The 20,721-nt window shown below is 36.2% G+C and overlaps 1 protein-coding gene across 1 annotated transcript; it reads right to left on the bottom strand.

Moving 5' to 3' along the window:
- Positions 1-1,580: 1,580 nt before the first annotated feature.
- Positions 1,581-20,586, bottom strand: EBAG9 (estrogen receptor binding site associated, antigen, 9). The gene is made up of 7 exons (XM_010863450.1): positions 20,237-20,586; positions 14,593-14,690; positions 11,865-11,943; positions 10,946-11,104; positions 9,354-9,461; positions 7,722-7,813; positions 1,581-3,254 (listed from the first exon to the last, which is right to left on the bottom strand). Exons 2-7 carry the CDS (start codon positions 14,673-14,675, stop codon positions 3,134-3,136), a joined length of 642 nt encoding a protein of 213 aa, XP_010861752.1. The 5' UTR covers positions 14,676-14,690; positions 20,237-20,586; the 3' UTR covers positions 1,581-3,133.
- Between the last annotated feature and the right edge of the window lie 135 nt (positions 20,587-20,721).

Here is a 20,721-nt window from a genome sequence, read left to right on the forward strand (position 1 = left end):
AATTGGAGAAGGCAATGGCATCCCACTCCAGTACTCTTGCCTGGAAAATCCCATGGACAGAGGAGCCTGGTGGGCTGAAGTCCATGGGGTCGCTAAGAGTCAGACACGACTGAGTGACTTCACTTTCACTTTTCACTTTCATGCATTGGAGAAGGAAACAGCAACCCACTCCAGTGTTCTTGCCTGGAAAATCCCATGGATGGAGGAGCCTGGTGGGCTGCCGTCTATGGGGTTGAACAGAGTTGGACACGACTGAAGTGACTTAGCAGCAGCAGCAGCAGCAGCAGCAGCTACTAAAATAAACTCTTCATGGACCCACCATCTTCTTTACAACTTGGCTGTTAGGCCCAAGGAGGCCTAGTTTTGGCCTATCTCAGCTTTCAGTGGGTGTTTCTCACGACTAAAATCATTTCTAGCTTTTTGATTGAGAGAAAGAGTTGTGTGACTCTTTTTTGAACACTTAGAGAAGCCATTGTAAAGTTTTAAATTTGCCTAGTTTCAATATTCCCGTGTCTCAGGAAATAGGGAGGTGGGAGGAGAGGGAGAAAGGCAGTGGAAGGGCTAGTTGGTAAAGCAGGCAGGACGCACACATTTATCCACTAAATTTGCTATCTTATACGGGTGTGGTTCACACCCGTAAAACACCATAACAAATATAATAATGAAACAGTTTGAAATATTGTGAAAATACCGAAATGTAAAAGAAGTGAGCAAAGGCTGTTGGAAAAATGGTGCTGATAAGCTTGTTCAGCACAGGGTTGCCAGAAGACTTCAATTTGTTAAAAATACACTATCTGCAAAGCACAATAAAGCAAAGTGTAATAGAACAAGGTGCACCTATAATGACAAAATTTCGGCTTTTGGGAACATTTTAGCTGTGGTTAGATTTATTCTGTTGTAGTAGCTTGTAGCGTGGTGCTGAAGATCAATCCAGACGCCAGTTTCCATAGCTACCACCTGTTTCCCAAGCACCAATCTTCATCCAGGAACGGTCACTGCCCTGGCAAGTGCATGTCAAAAATGAGGAATTCAGATGCCGGGTATTGACTCAAAGATGCCACTAAAACAGAGCCAGGATTCAACTAGAGGATGAATCCTGAATTTTTAACTTCTACTAATAAGCTCCTAAAACTGATAATCCTTTGCTAAAATTACGGAAACAAAAACAGAAACCATAAATTTAGAAGCTGAAGGAACCAGTTTGCTACTGTAAAGGGCTTATCATGTCTGACTTCTGTTGGGACAATATACCCAGCAAAACACAGGAATCTAGTTTACACCAACAGAGGTCAAAAAATACAAGAATTCACTCTATTCTTTCCATGAGAAAAATCTCTTTCTTCCTAATTAATCATACAGACTGTGATTCCATCCAGTCTTTACTTCTAAATAAAATTAAAAAATCAAACAAAAAAAGGTCACCCATGAAAATCATGACCAAAGCAGACTTCAATACTTGTCCACTCTGGGGAAAAGCAGTAAAAACCAATTGTACTGAAGGAAAATTAGCCTTTATGAACCCTCGGTTTAGAGAAATCATGTAGCATTACCATAATAACTAAAAATAAATAAATACAAAGGACATAAAATAATTCATTTATTATTACAAATTTGAGTCTAATTCTATTTAATAGGGAGTTCACTGGCAAAAGCTCTCTAATAACCATAACTGAAAATATAGCTTAGGGCTATAACAGGAAGCTTTTTACCAAAGTTAAATTTCAACCTATTTCATTTGCTGTACATCTGAAATTACACAACATTGTAAATCAACAGTACTCCAATAAAAATTCTAAGAAAATAAAAAAACAACCGCATTTAGTCTAGATGCTTAGGCTAAGAACTTAAGGAGTTTATTGTATAGTTTGTGATTTTACTATGAAACATCACTTTAATGCCAATGAATTAGCAGTATTTGGCTTGTATTTATGACATTTTAAAAACTCACAAAATGATAATTTTGGGCAGCAATTTTTAAGAAAGTAAAAATCTTAAATTCCAAAGCCAAAGAAAGTCAGGCTGGATGTATTTTAAATGGGGAGACAAAATTAATGAGATTTTAAACTATCAAATCTACACTTTCCCCTATGAACACAGTCTATATCTATTTTCTGAAAACTATTTTGGAGCTTGTCAACATCCAAAAATAGAAGTATTATTATTCCTATCTTGGTTTAATAAATCAATGTTACCTTAGTAAACAACATAGGTAACTTGCATTATGTCATTATACAAAACTGATACAGAAATCATCTAAAAGCTTTGAAACAGTAGAACTGAAGGCTTTATGCATTTGTAAATTAATGGCTTTTGGCAGAGAGGAGCTAAGGTACTTAAAGATACCATAACATCTTAAAATCTACAATGACAGAGAAAAACTACAAATACTAGCTTTTAAAACTCACAAATTATAATAATGTAAAACAAATTTGCCATTTTAGCTTATTTTCGGTATGTTTATACATGCAATATAAATTACAAATAAGTAAAACATTACAACACCATCTAAAAGAAAACAATGACGTATAAAATGTTTGTGATAAATAAAATTATTGCATTTAATGTCATTTTCTTGAAAACTGAAATGACCAGATGCCTTAATGAATGCCAGTTCAAGTCAGAGCAAATATATGCCAACACGAGCTTCTGACAACAGAAATAAGAAGTTAAAGCCCTGCAAGTCTGTCTGATTTAGGTTGGGTAATCATGGAAACAAACAAATATTTAAAATTATTTATTTTAACATTATACACATTGAAGGAAAGCACTATAGACAGCAGAATTCTTTCCCATCATAGAATTATTTACACCCATTGAATCAGCTAGAAACACTAGCTTGAAGAGGTACTGATATATTCCATTTGTAATAATTTCTCTACAACAAACAATTGTCGTACACTTGGAACACACTGAAGAAAATATTGTCTCATAAGTCTTTTTTGTTCTCTGAGTCTCAATCACTAAGAGTTCAGGGGGCTTTGAGAGAATCCTGGTGTCCTGGCTGGCTGATGAATGCATTAAAATCAAGCAGGGTATTTGTATTCTGAAAATACTTTTGGCTCCATATAAATGCTGCTTGGCTTGTAGAGCTCGCATTTCTCCCACTGGCACTATGACATCTGAAGAACATTTGTTATGAAAGTTTCACACCAATTTTATTTTGTTCCTTCTTCATTAGCCGCTGGGCTTCCTTTTCCATTTTCTTCCTTTGTTGTTCTGCTGCTCTCTTTTCTCTGTCTGCTATCTTCTGCTGCCTGAAAAGAAGCATATTTTTACTTTTAGAGAACACTGCTGCTGCTGCTAAGTCGCTTCAGTTGTGTATGACTCTGTGTGACCCCACAGACAGCAGCCCACCAGGCTCCCCTGTCCCTGGGATTCTGCAGGAAAGAACACTGGAGTGGGTTGCCATTTCCTTCTCCAATGCAGGAAAGTGAAAAGTGAAAGTGAAGTCGATCAGTCGTGTTCAACTCTTAGCGACCCCATGGACTGCAGCCTACCAGGCTCCTCTGTCCATGGGATTTTCCAGGCAAGAGTACTGGAGTGGGGTGCCATTGCCTTCTCCGTTAGAGAACACTACACAGGTAAAATGGCAAATAAGGTCCAGAAAGAAAGAGCACTTCCCTTCAACTATCATCAAATGTAAGTTTAAAAAGTCTTCATTCTTCTCACTGCTTTGAAAATTTCAAGGATTTTCAAAATAGTACTTCTTTTAATCCTTAGAACATGACTTACAAAATAAAAAAGGTATTATCTCTGTTTTAAGAATAACTAAAATGGGGCATTCAGGCTAAGTAAAACGGCCGAAGTCATAAGATTAAGTATAGGCTAAGAACCTATATCTCCTGACTACTTTTCTTCAGATTATTTTCACTAAAACACTATTTCCATTGGACCACATCTCCTTCTGAGAAAAGCCTGATATTTATGATTAAATATCCTGCTATGATAATAGTTAAAAGCTTGTCAGCTGAACGATATCAAGAACACAGACGGACAGAGCACAATGCAAAAACAAAATGCAAAGACATACCTTCCAATTAGAAGCTAGAACTCTAAGGATTAAAATTTAACTAGCTCTACTAATGAAGGGCTTCCCTCATAGCTCAGTTGGTAAAGAATCCACCTGCAATGCAGGAAACCCCGGATAGATTCCTGGGTCAGGAAGATCCACTGAGAAGGGATAGGCTACCCACTCCAGTATTCTTGGGCTTCCCTTGTGGCTCAGCTGGTAAAGAATCTGCCTGCAATGTGGGAGACCTGGGTTTGATTCCTGGGTTGGGAAGATTCCCCTGGAGAAGGAAAAGGCAACCCACTCCAGTATTCTGGCCTAGAGAATTCCATGGACTGTATAGGCCATGGGGTCACAAAGAGTGAGACACGACTGAGCAACTTTCACTTCACTTCAATTATGAAGGGACAGAATGGTGGAAATTTAATAATTATACTTTATGAAGTGCCTTCTCCCAGCTCCTCCCTAACTCTACTGATATAGAACCTCTAAACACTTCTATCTTTATTGATTTTTAAATTGAACTATAGTTGATTTACAATGTTCTGTTAATTTCTACTGTTCAGGAAAGTGATTTAGTTATAAATACACATATATATATTCTTTTTAATATTCTTTTCCATTATGGTTTATCACAGGATACTGAATGTAGTCTGTGTGCTATACAGTGGGACCTCATTGTTCACCCATTCTATATATAATAGTTTCCATCTGCTGATCCCAAACTCCCCATCCATACCCCCACCTCCCACCCCACCCCAGCACCACAAGTCTGTTCTTTATGTCTGTGAGTCTGTTTCTACTTCGTAGATGGGTTCATTTGTATCATATTTTATTTATTTTTTAAATGATTTTTTGATGTGCACCACTTTTAAAGTCTTTACTGAATTTGTTACAACATTGCTTGCTTTGAGTTTTGGTTTTTTGGCCACATCGAACCCGCATCCCTACACAGGAAGGCAAAGTATTAACCTTGGGACCACCAGGGAAGTCCCTGTGTCATAGTTTAGATTCCACATATAAGTGCTCTATCTTTACTGACCGACTCGTATGGAAAGTGGGGATAGGAGTAGGGTAATGAAATAGGAGAAAGGAGAACAGAAGTTGGTCCTGGATCTGAAGGCTTAGGGTCTGAGAAAGTAAGTCAAGAAGCATGCAAGGCTGAGGAAGGAAGCAGTAGGGCACAGGACAGGCAACACTGGGTTATATATAGAAAAATCTAACGTGCATTACCCATACACGGGGTAGCTCAAAGCTGGCTATAGCGAGTGAAAGGTATATATATAATTCTCAGTCATACTTACAAATGGGAGTAAGCAGAGGTATGGATGACCAAAATTCAACAAAGTAGAGAGACTTACTTTAGGCAACATTTTGACCATCACCACCAACTAATTAAAATTTCAAAAGAATAGTTTTAAAAAATCTACTTTTCACTAGCTCTGTTCACTTTCAAGAAAAACTGATAATATGCACTAAAAACATCAAAATGTCAGTGGCAGAAAAAAGAAAAAGAATTATGAAAGGCTTGCTAGGTTACAAACAAATAAGATAATCCAGCTCTGACCTAGTTACCAGCCGAAATATAAGCATCAACAATTAATCTTCCTGGTACCAGAGGCAACTTGGACATTACTGCTGATAAAATATATTTTTCTTGTCCAGATACATGTCTGGAATGATTAAAGTACCAGAATTTTTTCCTTAATGATACTGATCATAGTACTGGTAGTATTTAAAGTAGCAATGGGAAACAGGCTAGGATAGAAGCCATGGATTATGGATACACTTTTAAAATTCTCAGTGTTCTCCTGGGGGTGGTAACAACATATGGAAGCCTCCAGGTGTCTTTGGCTCTACTTATGCAACTTGCAGCTTGAAGCATGTCTATTACTGACTAATAGTCTCCACCTCCCAAGCTGTTGTTTCAAAAGCACGGAGTTTGCGGGGTTTTTTTTGTCTTGTCTTGTTTTGTTCAGGGTGCACGATGACAGGGTGAAAAAGAGATGGTTTTTATACCGTGAATGTTCAGCTATGATCAGTGAACTCATAAACTCTATAGTGCTGTCATTAAGATGATTAGATTCAAAATGAATAGCCCCTTCCTTTATCCTTGTGGTTGATAAACCAATCATCACTAAGTCCCAATTCCAAAATGTTCTAAAAATACTCAGACTTCTATGATATATATCCAAAAGAAATAGAGTTTAAAAAAGTGACATCTTTTTTTGACAATTCATGGAACATAAATGTTGCTGTTTACAATTTTAAAACTGTTTCCTTTATACTGAATGATTATCAAACAGGAACTAAATATTTAAAACTGTCACACCTTTACTGACTTTTATAATGTGACTTCCTTCTGTTTAAAAAAAAAATGCTGAAAACAGTACTGACAAGACCAAAAAAGTCAGTCTTAACTCAGTTATTTAACTGCACCCTCTGCTGCCTACTCAAGGTAATTACAATTTATTGGTAAACATAGGAAAGGAAAATACAAAAATGAAACCAGTTGTTTCAAGATGGTCAGATAAGGGTTATTCATTTTTTTATCCCAATTATAAAAACCATATTTGAAGAAAACATACTGCTATATTTTACTTTATCATCTTTAAAATGCAAAAGTAATTCAGATATATTTACATAGAGTTTTTATCAGTGATAACAGTCACAAACTCTCAAGGTAAATTTTCTTTTTACTCTTTGATCTAATGTGGTAGTAGCAAGAATTAAGTTTACTCTTCACAAAAACAAAGAAAAAAGAACATAACTAACAAAAACAAACTTGTAAACCTCCAGAAAAAGTATCTTCTGTAGAGTAGGCAGTAAGTATTATGACTTACGTTATCTACCTCAGGGCTTTCAAGTACCTTAGGTGAAACACACATACAAATGTAGACTGCAACACACATTACTTTCAAATAGCAGTGCTGGGGGCTTCCAGTGGTTAAGAACCCGCCTGCCAAAGCAGGAGACTTGGGTTTGATCCTGGGTTGGGAAGATCCCCTGGAGAAGGAAATGGCAACACACTCCAGTATTCTTTCCTGGGAAATCTCATGGACAGAGGAGCCTGACAGGCTACAGTCCTTGGGATCGCAAAGAGCTGGAGACAACTTAGCGACTGAGCACACATGCACAGAGAGCTAAGATCCTACAGGCCACGGGCAACTAAGCCTGAGCGCTGCAACAGAGTCCAGGCACTGCAAGAGAGATCCTGCGTGCAGCAGCCAAGAGCGGACACGACCACAGAAACCCAGCGGAGCTATTCACTACTATACTGAACGAGCAGGGCTGGACTACGCTAGGCCACAGGGAAACAGAACTAAAGCTGCAATTTCTGACCCAGAGAACATATTAATACATCGTCGTGACTCACATTTCATAGCAGGACATTTCAAGAGATACATTTTATAGGGAATGAAGTATGAAGCATACAGTACAATATGGTGTCTGTATGTAGACAATCTCCTTCTTCGTTAGTAAATTATTCTTTTGTATCTATAATGCTTTAAATTGTTGGTTTCTGTGAGGTTTTAATCATATAAAATAGTACATGTAGTCTGAAATACAAAAAAACTATCCCAGATTGGTTAAGGCTCAAATGAGAAGGAAGAAAAATATAACATTTGGCAGAAGATACTTTCTTGACCTTAAATGTAACATGAACAAAACCGGTTCTACTCCAGCAACAGTGTAAATATTACTCAAATACCTCAGAACTTCTTCAGCTTGCCAGGCCGCATCTTCTTCTTCTTCCCAAGCATTGGTGTTTTCCTGCCAGGTATCTAAGTCACCTAATTCAGGCTACAATAAAACAAAACAAAACAAAACAAAATTACAACAGTCAAGAGCCATCCTTGGTGGCTTACACGGTAAAGAGTCTACCCGCAGTTTGGAGTGCAGAAGACCTGGGTTCGATCCCTGGGTCAGGAAGATCTCCCGGAAAAGGAAATGGTATCCCACTCCAGTATTCTTGCCTGGAGAATCCCACAGATAGAAGAGCCTAGCGAGCCCCAGTCTTTGGGGTCACAAAGAGTCAGACACGACTGAGAGACTAACTTCGCTTCATCCTTTTTCCACTCAGTGGTCAAGAAGAGGATATATTTTAAAGCCTAACTCAGACCTCATCACTGCCCTGTGTCTTCTTCACTTTCTTATCACATCCTCTACAGGATCAAATGACTGCCCCTGGTGTGCCTGGAACTAAGGGGTTTCCTGAGACGCATGACCTTCCATACGTAAGTCTCAGCAAGTCCAGCTTTCTTCCTATTTCATGTTTTAAAGAATATTCCTTTAATATACTAACTTTTCCTTTACTTTCCTAACTTTTCCTTTACTTTCTCCTACTTTAGTTGGGCAAAAATAAGAATAGGACATACCTTCTGTTTCTCTCTCTCTTGAGTAAGAAGAAGGAGTGTGTAAGTGGGGGAAAGAGAAGAGAGAGGCTGACCCCGCACTGGATTAGACGCTTGACTGGACTACTCTTGGGCTGGGAAGGTGAACTCGAAGAACCTACATTTCCAACCTAGTACAGTCATCTCCCTTTAAGCACAAGTAATTTTCTAGACTTTTCAATGGCACTTATTGTCTGGGTCCCATGCAAAAATGACAAGTCAGGAAAAGTTTACTCTTTATTGGAGTACTTTTGTATTGTGCTTCCTTTTGCCTGTCTTACCTGATACCATTAGGCAGGCCACACTAGCTTCCACTATTCCCCAGGCCAGGCCTCTAAGTTCACTTTTTCCTTCCACAAACCAATGAAAATGCTCATTCTGGAATGTTTAGTTAGTGAGGAAATAATTAAATGCGTAAGATAACTGCATAAAATAATCAAAACATATCAATACTTAAAAGCTGGGGATGGGTTTGGACAGTGATGTGTCTCAAAAGTTTCAAAGATGAATCTGATGGCCTCCAAAGTTGAAAACATATACCTTCTTCACTACTTTTGTCCTTAAAAGTGTTGTATTTAAGTCAAATCCATTTTAAGTTAAACCACACTTTAAATGTACATATAAGTCTTTAACTTAATAATTCATAATTTACTTTAAAAAAAAGCCACTATTGAGGTTAAATTTTAGGGGTAATCTCTTTAAAGGTCATACTTTTATATTTTCACATTTTTGTCTCCATCTTTTATGTGTGCAATGGACTCTGATCTTAGTATCTGATGTAATTTAGAGTCTCATAAAAGGACAGGACTGGCAACTGCTCTTGATCTGCTAAACCAGTTCCAAAGTCATACAAATACTATGTTCAAGTCATTTTAATTTTTTTCTTTTTCCTTAAAGAAAACAGAAATGAAAAAAAAAAGCTCTTGCCTAGATACAATTAACATACTTACAGATTGATGAATGAAAGGCATATCTTGTGTAGCTGCTAGTCTACTAGAGAAGCCTGTGCTACCATCTGGGATGCCAAAATTTAATGGTTCTCGCTTCTTAATGATGATCTGAAAGATTAATTGAAATAGAATTACGGAAACATTTTACACACCACTCTATAAAAAGAGACAAATGAATTAACTGACCAAAGCATTTTATAATTATTCAAAATATGTTCTGCCTTTCTTTCCTGTTCTATATTTTCTTAAAGCATATCCTCTGGTAGGATAGGGTCACTGTCCTACCAAAAGTATAACCAGCTCTCCAAGCATGTGGCTACCTATGAACACATTAACTCTTTCAAGCCAGTAGTATTAGCTTTGTACCTTAAAAGTACTTTCATTCTAATTTACTAAGGTATTACTTGTAATATACTAAGTTCCTATTAAGAGCAGCAATAGACTTTCAAAACAAAAAGCATTCATCTACTAAGAAATTCACTTAAAACTCCTTGAAAAATATACAACTTAATGCTTTTCAGCACTGAGACATTTGGACAAATAAAAACAACTATGATTATAGTATGTCAATGTTATCAGCCTTGAACATCTAAAAATAAAGGTACAGCTAAAACTGACTGGACGGTAGAAGAGGGTGAAAACCCTATTAGAGAACTGCAGAATAAACAGTGTCCTCATTTTATGAAATATATTCATAAGAAATATTTTCTATGCTTGACTGAATAAGAAATGGCACTTAAAGTAAATTTTTTTTTTTTGAAACAGCAGGATGATTGATGAGGTAGACGGGAATAATAGCATTACATTATTTGAAATGGGTGTAAGGGTGGTATGAAATAAACCCCCATTTACCACAGTGTGAAGCTGGGAGACAATACCTGTGACTGGCCTAAGAATAGCAAGATAAGAATACTGTATACAGATAAACAGAAAAAATTTTGAGTGGCTGCTTTTAGTAGAACTGGTTTGAAGAATGATGGGGCAGAAGTCTATTGCTTTTCATTATAAGCTTTTCTATATCTTTAATTTAAAAATAAATTTTAAATGTACATGTACTATTTTGATAAAAAGAAAGAAAACTGCTTAGCCATTGTTCTTTTGCTAATAATTTCCTGCATATTGAAGTGACTGTCCACATTCAATTCAAAAGGGATAAAATAAAGTGTGAATGACTATGCAAACCCACCACAATTACTCTAAGTTCTCAGAGCTCTGCATCAGTTTGATAATGTTATAAACAATGGATACTATCAGTATTATTGGTTTGTAGAAATCACTGTACTATGAATTCTTTCAAGGCTAGAACTGTATCTTATTCAGTTTAGTCTTCACAGTAGAGACTGGAGTCTAGAACCTGACATACACGAGGATTTCTATGAACGCTTAGATATAATTTTAAAAGATGTGGGGGTACAATTTACCAGATCTATGACCAGCTCACTTGAATATATAAACTTCTCTAATATGACAAAAAACACAATGACAGAAATAGGCTTTCTACCAAATATTAAGTATACTGTCTAGCTTTAATTACAGGAATCTGAAGCGCAGTCTCATAGTTTAATTTCCAAGAGCACACATCTTTAACGTACCTTCTGGGTTTTCCGTATAGTTGGTGTCATGTCCTTAAAATAGTCAGGTTCCAGTTGCTCTAAAGCATTTTGTTGTGTTGCCACATTCCCATTCCCTCCTTCAATCTTGACACTTGTGGGTGCATCCTCATCCCAGGAAGTCCACTCTTCCACATCTGTCTAAATTTAAATGATCAGCATTGTCAGTCAAAAATTTCATCATTCATTACAAAAATGAGCTTTCTAAAACAGTGGTTTTTTCAAAGTTTGTTGACCAATGGGAAAATATACATTTTATGCCAGATAGCAAAACTAGATCAAAAGTTAAGAAAGAAACACTCTGTGAGTTAGACATTCTGTTCCAACCATTAAAATAAAAACAACCAAACAAAGCAAAAGAAAATGCTTCAAAAACTGAACTGATATTAGAACTACAGCCCACAGAAAGAGGACTGGAACTTACAATCTATCCCTAACTAGGTTTATTGCCTGATGAAATAATAAATAATAACATTCTTTATAGGATTTAAATAAGATATAGTCTCAAACATAATATTCAAAAAAATCCATGAAATAACTTGAAATTATTCAGCAAACAAGGAATCAATAAATCTCAACTTGAAAAAGTCAAGCAACAGACAACAAACCCAAGATGATACAAATGATGTAATTATCTAAGGCTTTAAATATGTTATTGCAAAAATGCTCCAATAAGCAACAGCAAACACTCTTAAAACCAAAGAAAAAAATAGAAAATCTCAGCAGAGAAATAGAAAATAAAGAATAAAGTTAAAATTTTAGAATAAAAAAATTTAACAATAGAACAATAAAAATCCTGACCGTGACTACCAAATTAATTTCATGACATATTAATGGTTTGCAACCCACTTTGAAAAATATGGTTCGGGAGCACTTATTCAATGTACAAAAAAAGTTTTACCTGTTTGGGAACTGATGAATAATCAACAGTAGTTGGCAAAGTTATTTGGTCTCCACTTAATTTCCGTCCTCTACCAGATCTAAAACAAAAATATGAAATAATTTATTTCAAGAAACCACCAAAACAAGCATAAATAAAAGCACTAAAGACAGTAACTTAAGATTTATAGAGAAGGTCTTCTGCAGCTTTAAATTATTTACTTTAATAATTAACAGTTGTTTGTTAATATATGAAAAGAAAGGCATATATTAGAGATCTTTTCAATGTTTTTAAATACTGGACCAGAATATCACACTGCTTTTTGGTTTAGGACTCAGAATTAGAGTCAAACTCTGGAGGACTATAAAGCCAAAAACAAAACCAGAAACTGGTTTCAAATCACACTCCTGAGAGTTCTGTGAGTTCTGTGGGTGATGCTCTGGGATGTCTACGCTGCTTTAACCAGGGTGGCCTGGCTTTTGTTTGTTTTACATAGTTGGTTTCTTATTAAGATTACTATTAAACTATTGAAAAGTTTGAAAATCACTGGGTTGAATTGTAAACTGTACCCAGTAACTTTCAAGGATTAGTGAAGTACTACATGAAACAAGATAGGTATTGTCATAGAGTTGTTAAGAGCATGGGCAATGGAATCTGTGTAAACCATGGTTTTCAATGTTACTTCTATTAATTATGAATCTAGTTAGAATTACCTATGTCTGAGCCTCAGTATCCTCATCTGTAAAAGGCAGGTATTCAAACTGACCTTTGCAAGGTTGCTGTGAAGATTTAACTGACATATTTAAAATAGTGAGACACGAGACTGCGCCTGCTTTTTAATGACATTAAAAAATGATAGCTATTATAAATGATTAGTCACTTGCTTCATGTCAAATAATCTATGAAACACCTGCTTAGAGCTAGTCGATAAAGTCAACTAAGTTTAGAAATCTTATTTTATTTGTTTAAAGGATGCATTAAAAAGTACTATGGTCTATTTTGTATCCCCAGGGACTGCAGCCCGCCAGGCTCCACTGTCCATGGAATTTTCCAGGCAAGAATAATGGAACAGGTTGCCATTTCCTACTCCAGGGATCTTTCCCACCTAGGGATGGAACCCACATCTCCTGCATTGCAGGTGGATTCTTTACCACTGAGATACCAGGGAAACGTATATAGATGATAGAAAATTGCAATATCTTATATTAAAAGTAACTTATATTCAACAAAAATTTTTTGAAATAACAGATGCAAAGAGAAAAACACCTAGAATTTATCACCACAGTTAAAACAACTTATTCCTTTCAACCTCTAGTCTCCTGGCATTAATACCCATTCTCATCCTGCTTTAACCTAGTTATTTTCTGGTCATGATACTTCTAACAATAAATTCTATGCCACTTAATCCTCAGAGTTTTAGTAGTTATAAAATGGCCCTTTAGTCAGAGAATACATTTCCTAGCCTCCCTTGTAGCTAGGTGCCTAAGCTCTAGACAGTAGGCTGTGAACAGAATTATGTGTACTTTCTAAATCATATCCACTAAAAAAGAGAGCTGACTACCCTCCATCTCCTCTCTATCCGACTCTTACTCTGTAGGTGCTTTTTTCACAGTACTCTAGGCCAAAGGAAATACCTAACAGTTCCACTGATTAAGTACATAGGCCCAAACAATACTTATGTATGTCCTATCTGCTTAGTAGCCATTAGGAAAAATCACATATGAAATTAGAGAAAAAACATTTTCATTTCATTCTTTAATAACTACAACTTACTAAGAGAATGTGTGTACCTGTTGGGTACTGTATAGCTTCTCAAGCCTTGGAATCAGACTGGATTCTGTCAGCTTCATTTTCTGTTCTATGTTAGTTCTGATTTAGTGCTTGCTCTTAATTACAACCTAAAATCCTAGCTTTGTAAAGATAGGTCACTCCAAACACAAGTAAACAAAAACTTATCTCAAATATTCAAGAACATCATCAAAAGTAATACTGCAGGATCTAATGTTACAAACGTGAACTATCTTGAGCCAACAGATTGTATAATTTCAATAGACATTATCACATTCAGCGTGTTTTGTTAGAAATTTAGAGTATCCTTCGGTACCCCTGTGACTGTAATGCGAGCCCTGAAGTGCCCAGGCATACCATTCAGGAACTGTATCTCTTGGGTACAGGAGAATGACAAAATAGAAGGAACACAAGTCTCTGAATGACTTACTGAAGCAGAAGGACTTACCTAGCCTGGACTCCCAGTACATTCTGAAATATTATTTAAAAGATCAAAAAGAAAAAAAGAAAATCTATTTTCTTTGGGGTTTTTCTGTTAAACTTTTCTTTTTCCAATATAAACATAACACTCATAATGTACTATGTAAAGAAATACCTATGCCTAATTCCACCTAATCATCTTAAAAATACCCTGATAATAAAACACTTATGTACATAAAAACTTCATAATGATTACAATATGAAAGTTGGTTTGCTTATCTCTGAAATTCTACAGTACAGAATGCTATTTTAATGGAAGATGTAAGAATCTGATGAAAAGACCTGAACCTCTGCTTTCTAGATCTGAAAAAACATATAAAAATCTGAAAAAATATTTTAAAAACTACTAGAGATTAATGTATGAATACTGCAATCAAGATGCTTAGCTTAAATATAATATGCCCTGCCTTTTTGAACTTATGAAGGTATCCAAAATTAGCAAGAAGATAACCAGATCAATCTGAACATAAAATTTCTTTACCTGCATATTAACCTCTTTAGGAATGAGAATACTGTTGCTAGGCAGGTACAAACTTTAAATAACCGAAACTGTGTGATAGCCATGATGGAAAGCAAAACCTGTGGAAAAAAGCACAAAAATAAATGCATTAGGGTGATTTCATAAGCTATATTTATGTTCTGAAGTCAACCTGAAAAGTCCTATTTTGAACTGTAAAAATCAGACATATTTTTACTTTCCTTTAGACAGCACAGATAAAACACAGTAAATTTAAAAATTAAAACGTAAATCATATTGACAAGAAAGTTCTGAAGAGTTTTCAACAGTTGAGAGGAAAAAAGCCTTTTCAAAATATTCTCAGAGTGGTTTTCTAAGTTGTACTTAAATATTTATTTACAATTTATTTATAATTTGTTTTCTAGGAAAAATCAAAGTGTATGAAACAGAATGTACTGAGTCTTCCTTATCTTTTGAAATTTGAATCATATGAACATAGTAATACTATTCAAAATATTTTTAAACTTTTTCAACTTCTAGATACATTTCATTATACCCATTTTATAGGTGAGGAAATTAAGAGAAGTCAAATAACTTAAAAGCACACAGTTAACAAGTTAGAACTACAGAGATCATCTAGACCAGTGGCCCACACATATTTAAAGAAATACTGAAAAATGGCCCAGCACCAGCAAATCTATTAAGTCATATTCTCTGAGGGGTAAAGTCCAGTTACAGTCAAAAAGCCAACAAAGGAGATAAAAAATACTCAACAGAAAAGCAAAAGGTTAAAATATTTCAATGTCAGAGAGTAGATTTTTAGGGAAAATACCATTAGCAGGCATAAAAATGCTCATTTCATAATGATAAAGGGGTCAGTTAATCAAAAGTACCTAACAATCCAAAACATATGTCCCTAAAAACAAATTATGCCAATATCAGAAAAGAGAGGTGACATTACCAGAGTCTGCAAATATGAAGAGGATATTGAGAAAATATAACTTTATACCTGTACTTGACACGATGAAATCGACAAATTCTTTGAAAGAAACAAGTTATGAAAACATAGCAAGAAGACAGAGATAACTTGAAAATCTCTAAATTTATTAAAGATATTTAATTTATACTTAAAAATCCCCTAAGCCCAGATGGTTTCATGAGTGAACTCTACCAAATACTTAAGAAGTAGTGCCAATTCTATACAAACTGCCAGAAAACGGAAGGAAGGGATTATTTATTAATTCACTCTTTGAGGCTAGCATTACACTGATACTAATCTAGACCAAAGACATTACCAGAAAAGAAAACTGAAGACCAATATCTTATGAACACAGACACAAAACTCCTTGAAAACTCACAACCAACTAGAAATAGAAGGGAACTTTCTCAACCTGACCAAGGACACCTATGAAAAGCCTATATAGCAACTTGAGACTTAACAGTGAAAAACTGGCTACTTCCCACCAGCACATCTGTTTTCGCCATTTCTGCTCAACACTGTATGGCCAGTGCAATCGAGCAAGAAAAGAAAATAAAACGCATTCAGATTGGAAAGGAAGAAGTAAAACTGTATCTATACTCTATGTAGAAAATTCAATGGAATCTATAATCAACAGTATTTTTATATGGTAACAACAAACAATCACAAAGTAAAATTTTAAGGAATCTGTAAGAGTACAAAACATACGAAGTACTTAGGGACAAATCTAGTGAAAAACATATATATTGGAAACTACAAAATATTGCTGAGAGAAATTTAAAGACCCTTATTAATTTTTAAAAAGATCTTTAAGGGCTCAAAGACGTGATACTATTAAGATAGCGAATCACTCTAAATTGAACTACAGAGTCAATGAAATCCCAATCAAAATCTCAGGAGGCTCTTTTCTCTAAAATTCGATAAGCTAATTCTAAGATTCATATAGAAATATAAAGGGTCTATAATGGTCAAACAATGTTGAAAAAGATCAAAGCAGATGGGCTAATACTACCTGATTCCAAGATTTGTTATAAAGCTGCAGTAATCAAAACGGTATAGTACTGGAGTCGATTGATAAACAGATTGATAAACAGATCGATGGAACAAATGGGAGGTAGAGAAATAGGCCCATAAAATATGAAGAACTGAAATTTATGAAGATGTAAAACCCATTTAGTGGAGAAAAGAGTTTTTTTGACAAAAAGTAATGGAAAAACTGGATATCCATATGCAAAAAAAAAAAAAAAACCACCAAAACCTGAAGAACTACAATCCATATTTCATGCCATTTACAAAAAATACTCAAAATGGATTGCATATGTAAATATAAAACCCAATTACAAAAGTGCTTAGAGAAACAAAATTGGACAAAATCTTTATGACCTGGGTTAGGAAAAGAGTTTTTTAGATAATGACACCAAAAGTACAACCCATTAAAAGAAAATGGATAAACAGGGCTTCATCAAAATTAAAAATTTATATAATTCAAAGACACTGTTAAGGGAATATAAAGACAAGCCACAGACTAGGAGAAAACTTTTGCAAAGCATATATCTGATAAAGGACTTGTATCCAGAATATATAAGGTTCTCCCAAAACGCAGTAAGAAAACCTAATTTTTAAAAAATGGGTGAAAGCTGTGCATAGGCACTTCACAAAGCAGATACACAATAGTAAATAAGTACATGAAACAACGGTCAAGTCATTGATTTCTGGAGTTGGTTTACTAATTGAGAGGATGAAAAGAACAGTTACTCTAAGAGAAATTGAACAAAAAAAAATATTAAAAATCTCACTGTTCAAGTAACTTATTTCTGTCAAAAACATCTCCAAACAGTGGTTTACTAGTGATAAACCACCCAACAGAGGTTCAAAAAATGCAACAACTTTGACTCCTCCTTTGTCTTATCCCCTTATATGCCAACTACAAAAAAGACTTTATCCTGCTTCCTAATAATGCCCATATTCTTTCCTATTTCCACTGAGGTCTCCCAGGCATAAGACTTCATTACTTATTGCTGAACTACTACAAAGTTTTAATTCCAGTATTTTCCTCTTACTGTACCTATATTTTCCATTTTGTACCTTAGTTATTTCTATATACTGTATTCTTTCAGCACAATCCTTCCTGTGAGGATCTTGTTCATGTTACCTTGCCAGTTACTGTTTGCAAAGTAAGACCTGGAAGAAAGATTTGATTGCTTCCATACAAGTAGAATAATCTGAACAATTAAGATGATGAATAAAAGCTTCACTTTAAGGCTGATTTGTCAAGGATTAAACTCAACCAAAAGAAAGCAAACTTCCTAAATGAAGATTTAGAATTTTCAGAAAAAAAATATAAACAAAAAAAAGATAGCTAGGAAAGAAACTGCAGAGCATGTGGCACTAGGGGGAAAAGGGGAAAGAGTTGAGACCCTCTCTCAGGATGTTTGAAGGAAGAAGATGTTTAATATTTAAGGACTGGAGCGGAGAGTCAGTCTCAGGATTTATATGAATGAAGATTTGAGAATAAGTTTCATGCGGAGTTTTGGTAACAACGGTCATCACCCTGCCATAAATACTGCTACGTGTCATTTTCAATAAGTATTCTCAATGTGAATGACTAATGATGCCTGCAAATAAAATCTAAAGTTTTGTTTCAACAGTAAATTGTCAAGTGGGACTATTACTGACACCAGAACAGAATTCTCTCCCTAGCAATTAAAAATATCTTCATTTTATGGAAAATTTGCTTTTACAATTAATAAAAGAGAAAAACTAATAGTCACTGATCAGCTACTATGTGCCAAGCACTAGGTATTCTCTCAACCCATAAAGCCATTTTATGAGATAGATATTATTGTTCTCTTTTCATAGAATTGAAGCACAAAGTGTAAGCTTATGTTTTCACACCCAATGATCTAGATTCAAACCTGCTACTGCTAAGTCGCTTCAGTCGGTCCGACTCTGTGTGACCCCATAGATGGCAGCCCACCAGGCTCCCCCGTCCCTGGGGTTCTCCAGGCAAAAACACTGGAGTGGGTTGCCATTTCCTTCTCCAATGCATGAAAGTGAAAAGTGAAAGTGAAGTCGCTCAGTCGTGTCCGACTCTTAGTGACCCCCACGGACTGCAGCCCACCAGGCCCTCCGTCCATGGGATTTTCCAGGCAAGAGTACTGGAGTGGGGGTGCCATTGCCTTCTCCGAGATTCAAACCTAGGTCTATTTAATTCGAAAACCAAGAATACCTCACTAACAATAAACTATCTTAGCAATTCAATGATGGTATTATAATTTTCAAGATAAATTTTCTGACCAACTGCAACTGAAAGGTGGGGAAATGTAATCAAGTTGACCACATCAAGCAACCGTTTTTATTTTATCAATTACACTGATTTGAAGGCAGGAATATTCTTTGGGACCTGTTTACTTACTGTTGCAATACAGTTCAAGTATCCACTCTGTAACAGATACTACTACCCTGGGTGATAGGAAATACTACTGACCCAGTACACAGACCACGCTGTTGCTCAAGTGTCAAAAGCTAGTGACAATGCAAGGCTCTAGGAAGGCAGAGCCCCATCAGTCTTGCTCAGTTTGGTTATTTCTAGGTCTTAGCCAATGTCAAGCACATGGCAGGTATTCAAATACTTGCTGAAGGAAGGGAAATTATCATTCCTTGAGCACTCAATATAGTTCAAGACAATCTATTTCGTTTCTATAGTCTCACGGGAATCCTAAGGACAAAGGAGGTGAGTTTCACTACTCCCATTTAACAGATGAGGCTCAATTACTAGTGAAACTCACATTCACTCACCCAGAAGTTAAAGAGACTGACCCCAAAGCCAAGGTTCTTCCCACACCGCATCCCATTTAAGAGATCTCTTTGACACTCAATGCCTCAGTTGATTTTTGAAATGCTCTCTAGATCACTAATCTGAGAAGTACACATCTTAGGCTACCTGCATTTTGACTGCTTCAAACTACTTACTAGGGCTGAGAAATGCTAAAACAATTTTAAAATTAAGATTTCCTTAAAAATTACTACAAAAATACAAAACCCTGAGATAAAGCCGAAATAAGCATCAAGGACAAATAATCTCTCTAGGAAATCAATAGCAATGACAGCTTGGCTATGTAAAGTGAAAAAGATTCACCTACAATTTTAAAAAAGAATGCTGCATTAGAATCTGAAAGATTAAATGTACCTTTCCTCCCTGTAATTCCATGTAAACTGCTTTTCTGTAGTCACTATATCATACTATGTCATAAATCGTTAAATAAGCCAAGCCAAAATCTATGTTGGAACACACTAAACAAGTCATTAATTGCTGAATTTCTAAAACGATAGTTCTGAATTTTCCTAATACCAAAATTTGAAACTCCATATGATCTACTACAGTACAGAAATCTTAAATTAAGTTTGTAACTCTCTAAAGTAGGTTATGGTATATCGCAATGCTCCAAAAATAAAACCACCTGACCTCACTCAAATTTGAAAAACCAAAGTTCCGCAGCGGCAAGAGAAAGGGAACAAGAAGTAGAATGAGAGAGCAGGTGGTAAACTTCAACACCGGACTGTCTCTGGCAACTCAAAGCCAGACCCTCGAACACCACCGAGGCTCTTACTAAGGCAGAGCAAAGTCTCCTGAAAGGCTCAAAAGGAACGAGTTTCAAAACTAAAATGCTTTAACTTCAGATTACCCACCTGAAATTAACTGATGAAAAAAAAAATCATACCCACTGTACAGATGCAAAAATCGACAGAAGCGTTTTCAGGTTACACAATCCGACGCCATACGTACGGCGTTCGGTGAAACGCTCTCAATTGCTCCATGTGGGTGCCCAGTGGACTGGGATTTGGATTTTGGAAAAATCTGTCTGGGAAGGAGCAAGGCCTGTAGAGGAAGGGCAGGAAGAAGGGGCAAATTTCCCCTTGGGGGGGGGGGCAGATCTGGGGAGAGGGGAGACTCTGGGCCGGGGCCCCGCCAGCCGCTCTCCCACGCGAGAAAAGCATGGTGAAGGCTGCTCGACCGGGGCCCGCTCCGGGTCGCAGGTCCCTCACCCCAGAGGTCACCCTGACCCGGAAACAGTATCCTAGAGTGGCAGTCGGCCTGGGTTGGGGGGAAGACCGGGTGAAAGAAAAGGAAGGTGGGAGGGCGGGAAGTGCGGGGCAAAGAGGAGAGCTAACCC

This window comes from Bison bison, unplaced genomic scaffold, assembly GCF_000754665.1.
Source record: "Bison bison bison isolate TAMUID 2011002044 unplaced genomic scaffold, Bison_UMD1.0 scf7180017864491, whole genome shotgun sequence".
Classification (NCBI taxonomy): domain Eukaryota; kingdom Metazoa; phylum Chordata; class Mammalia; order Artiodactyla; family Bovidae; genus Bison; species Bison bison.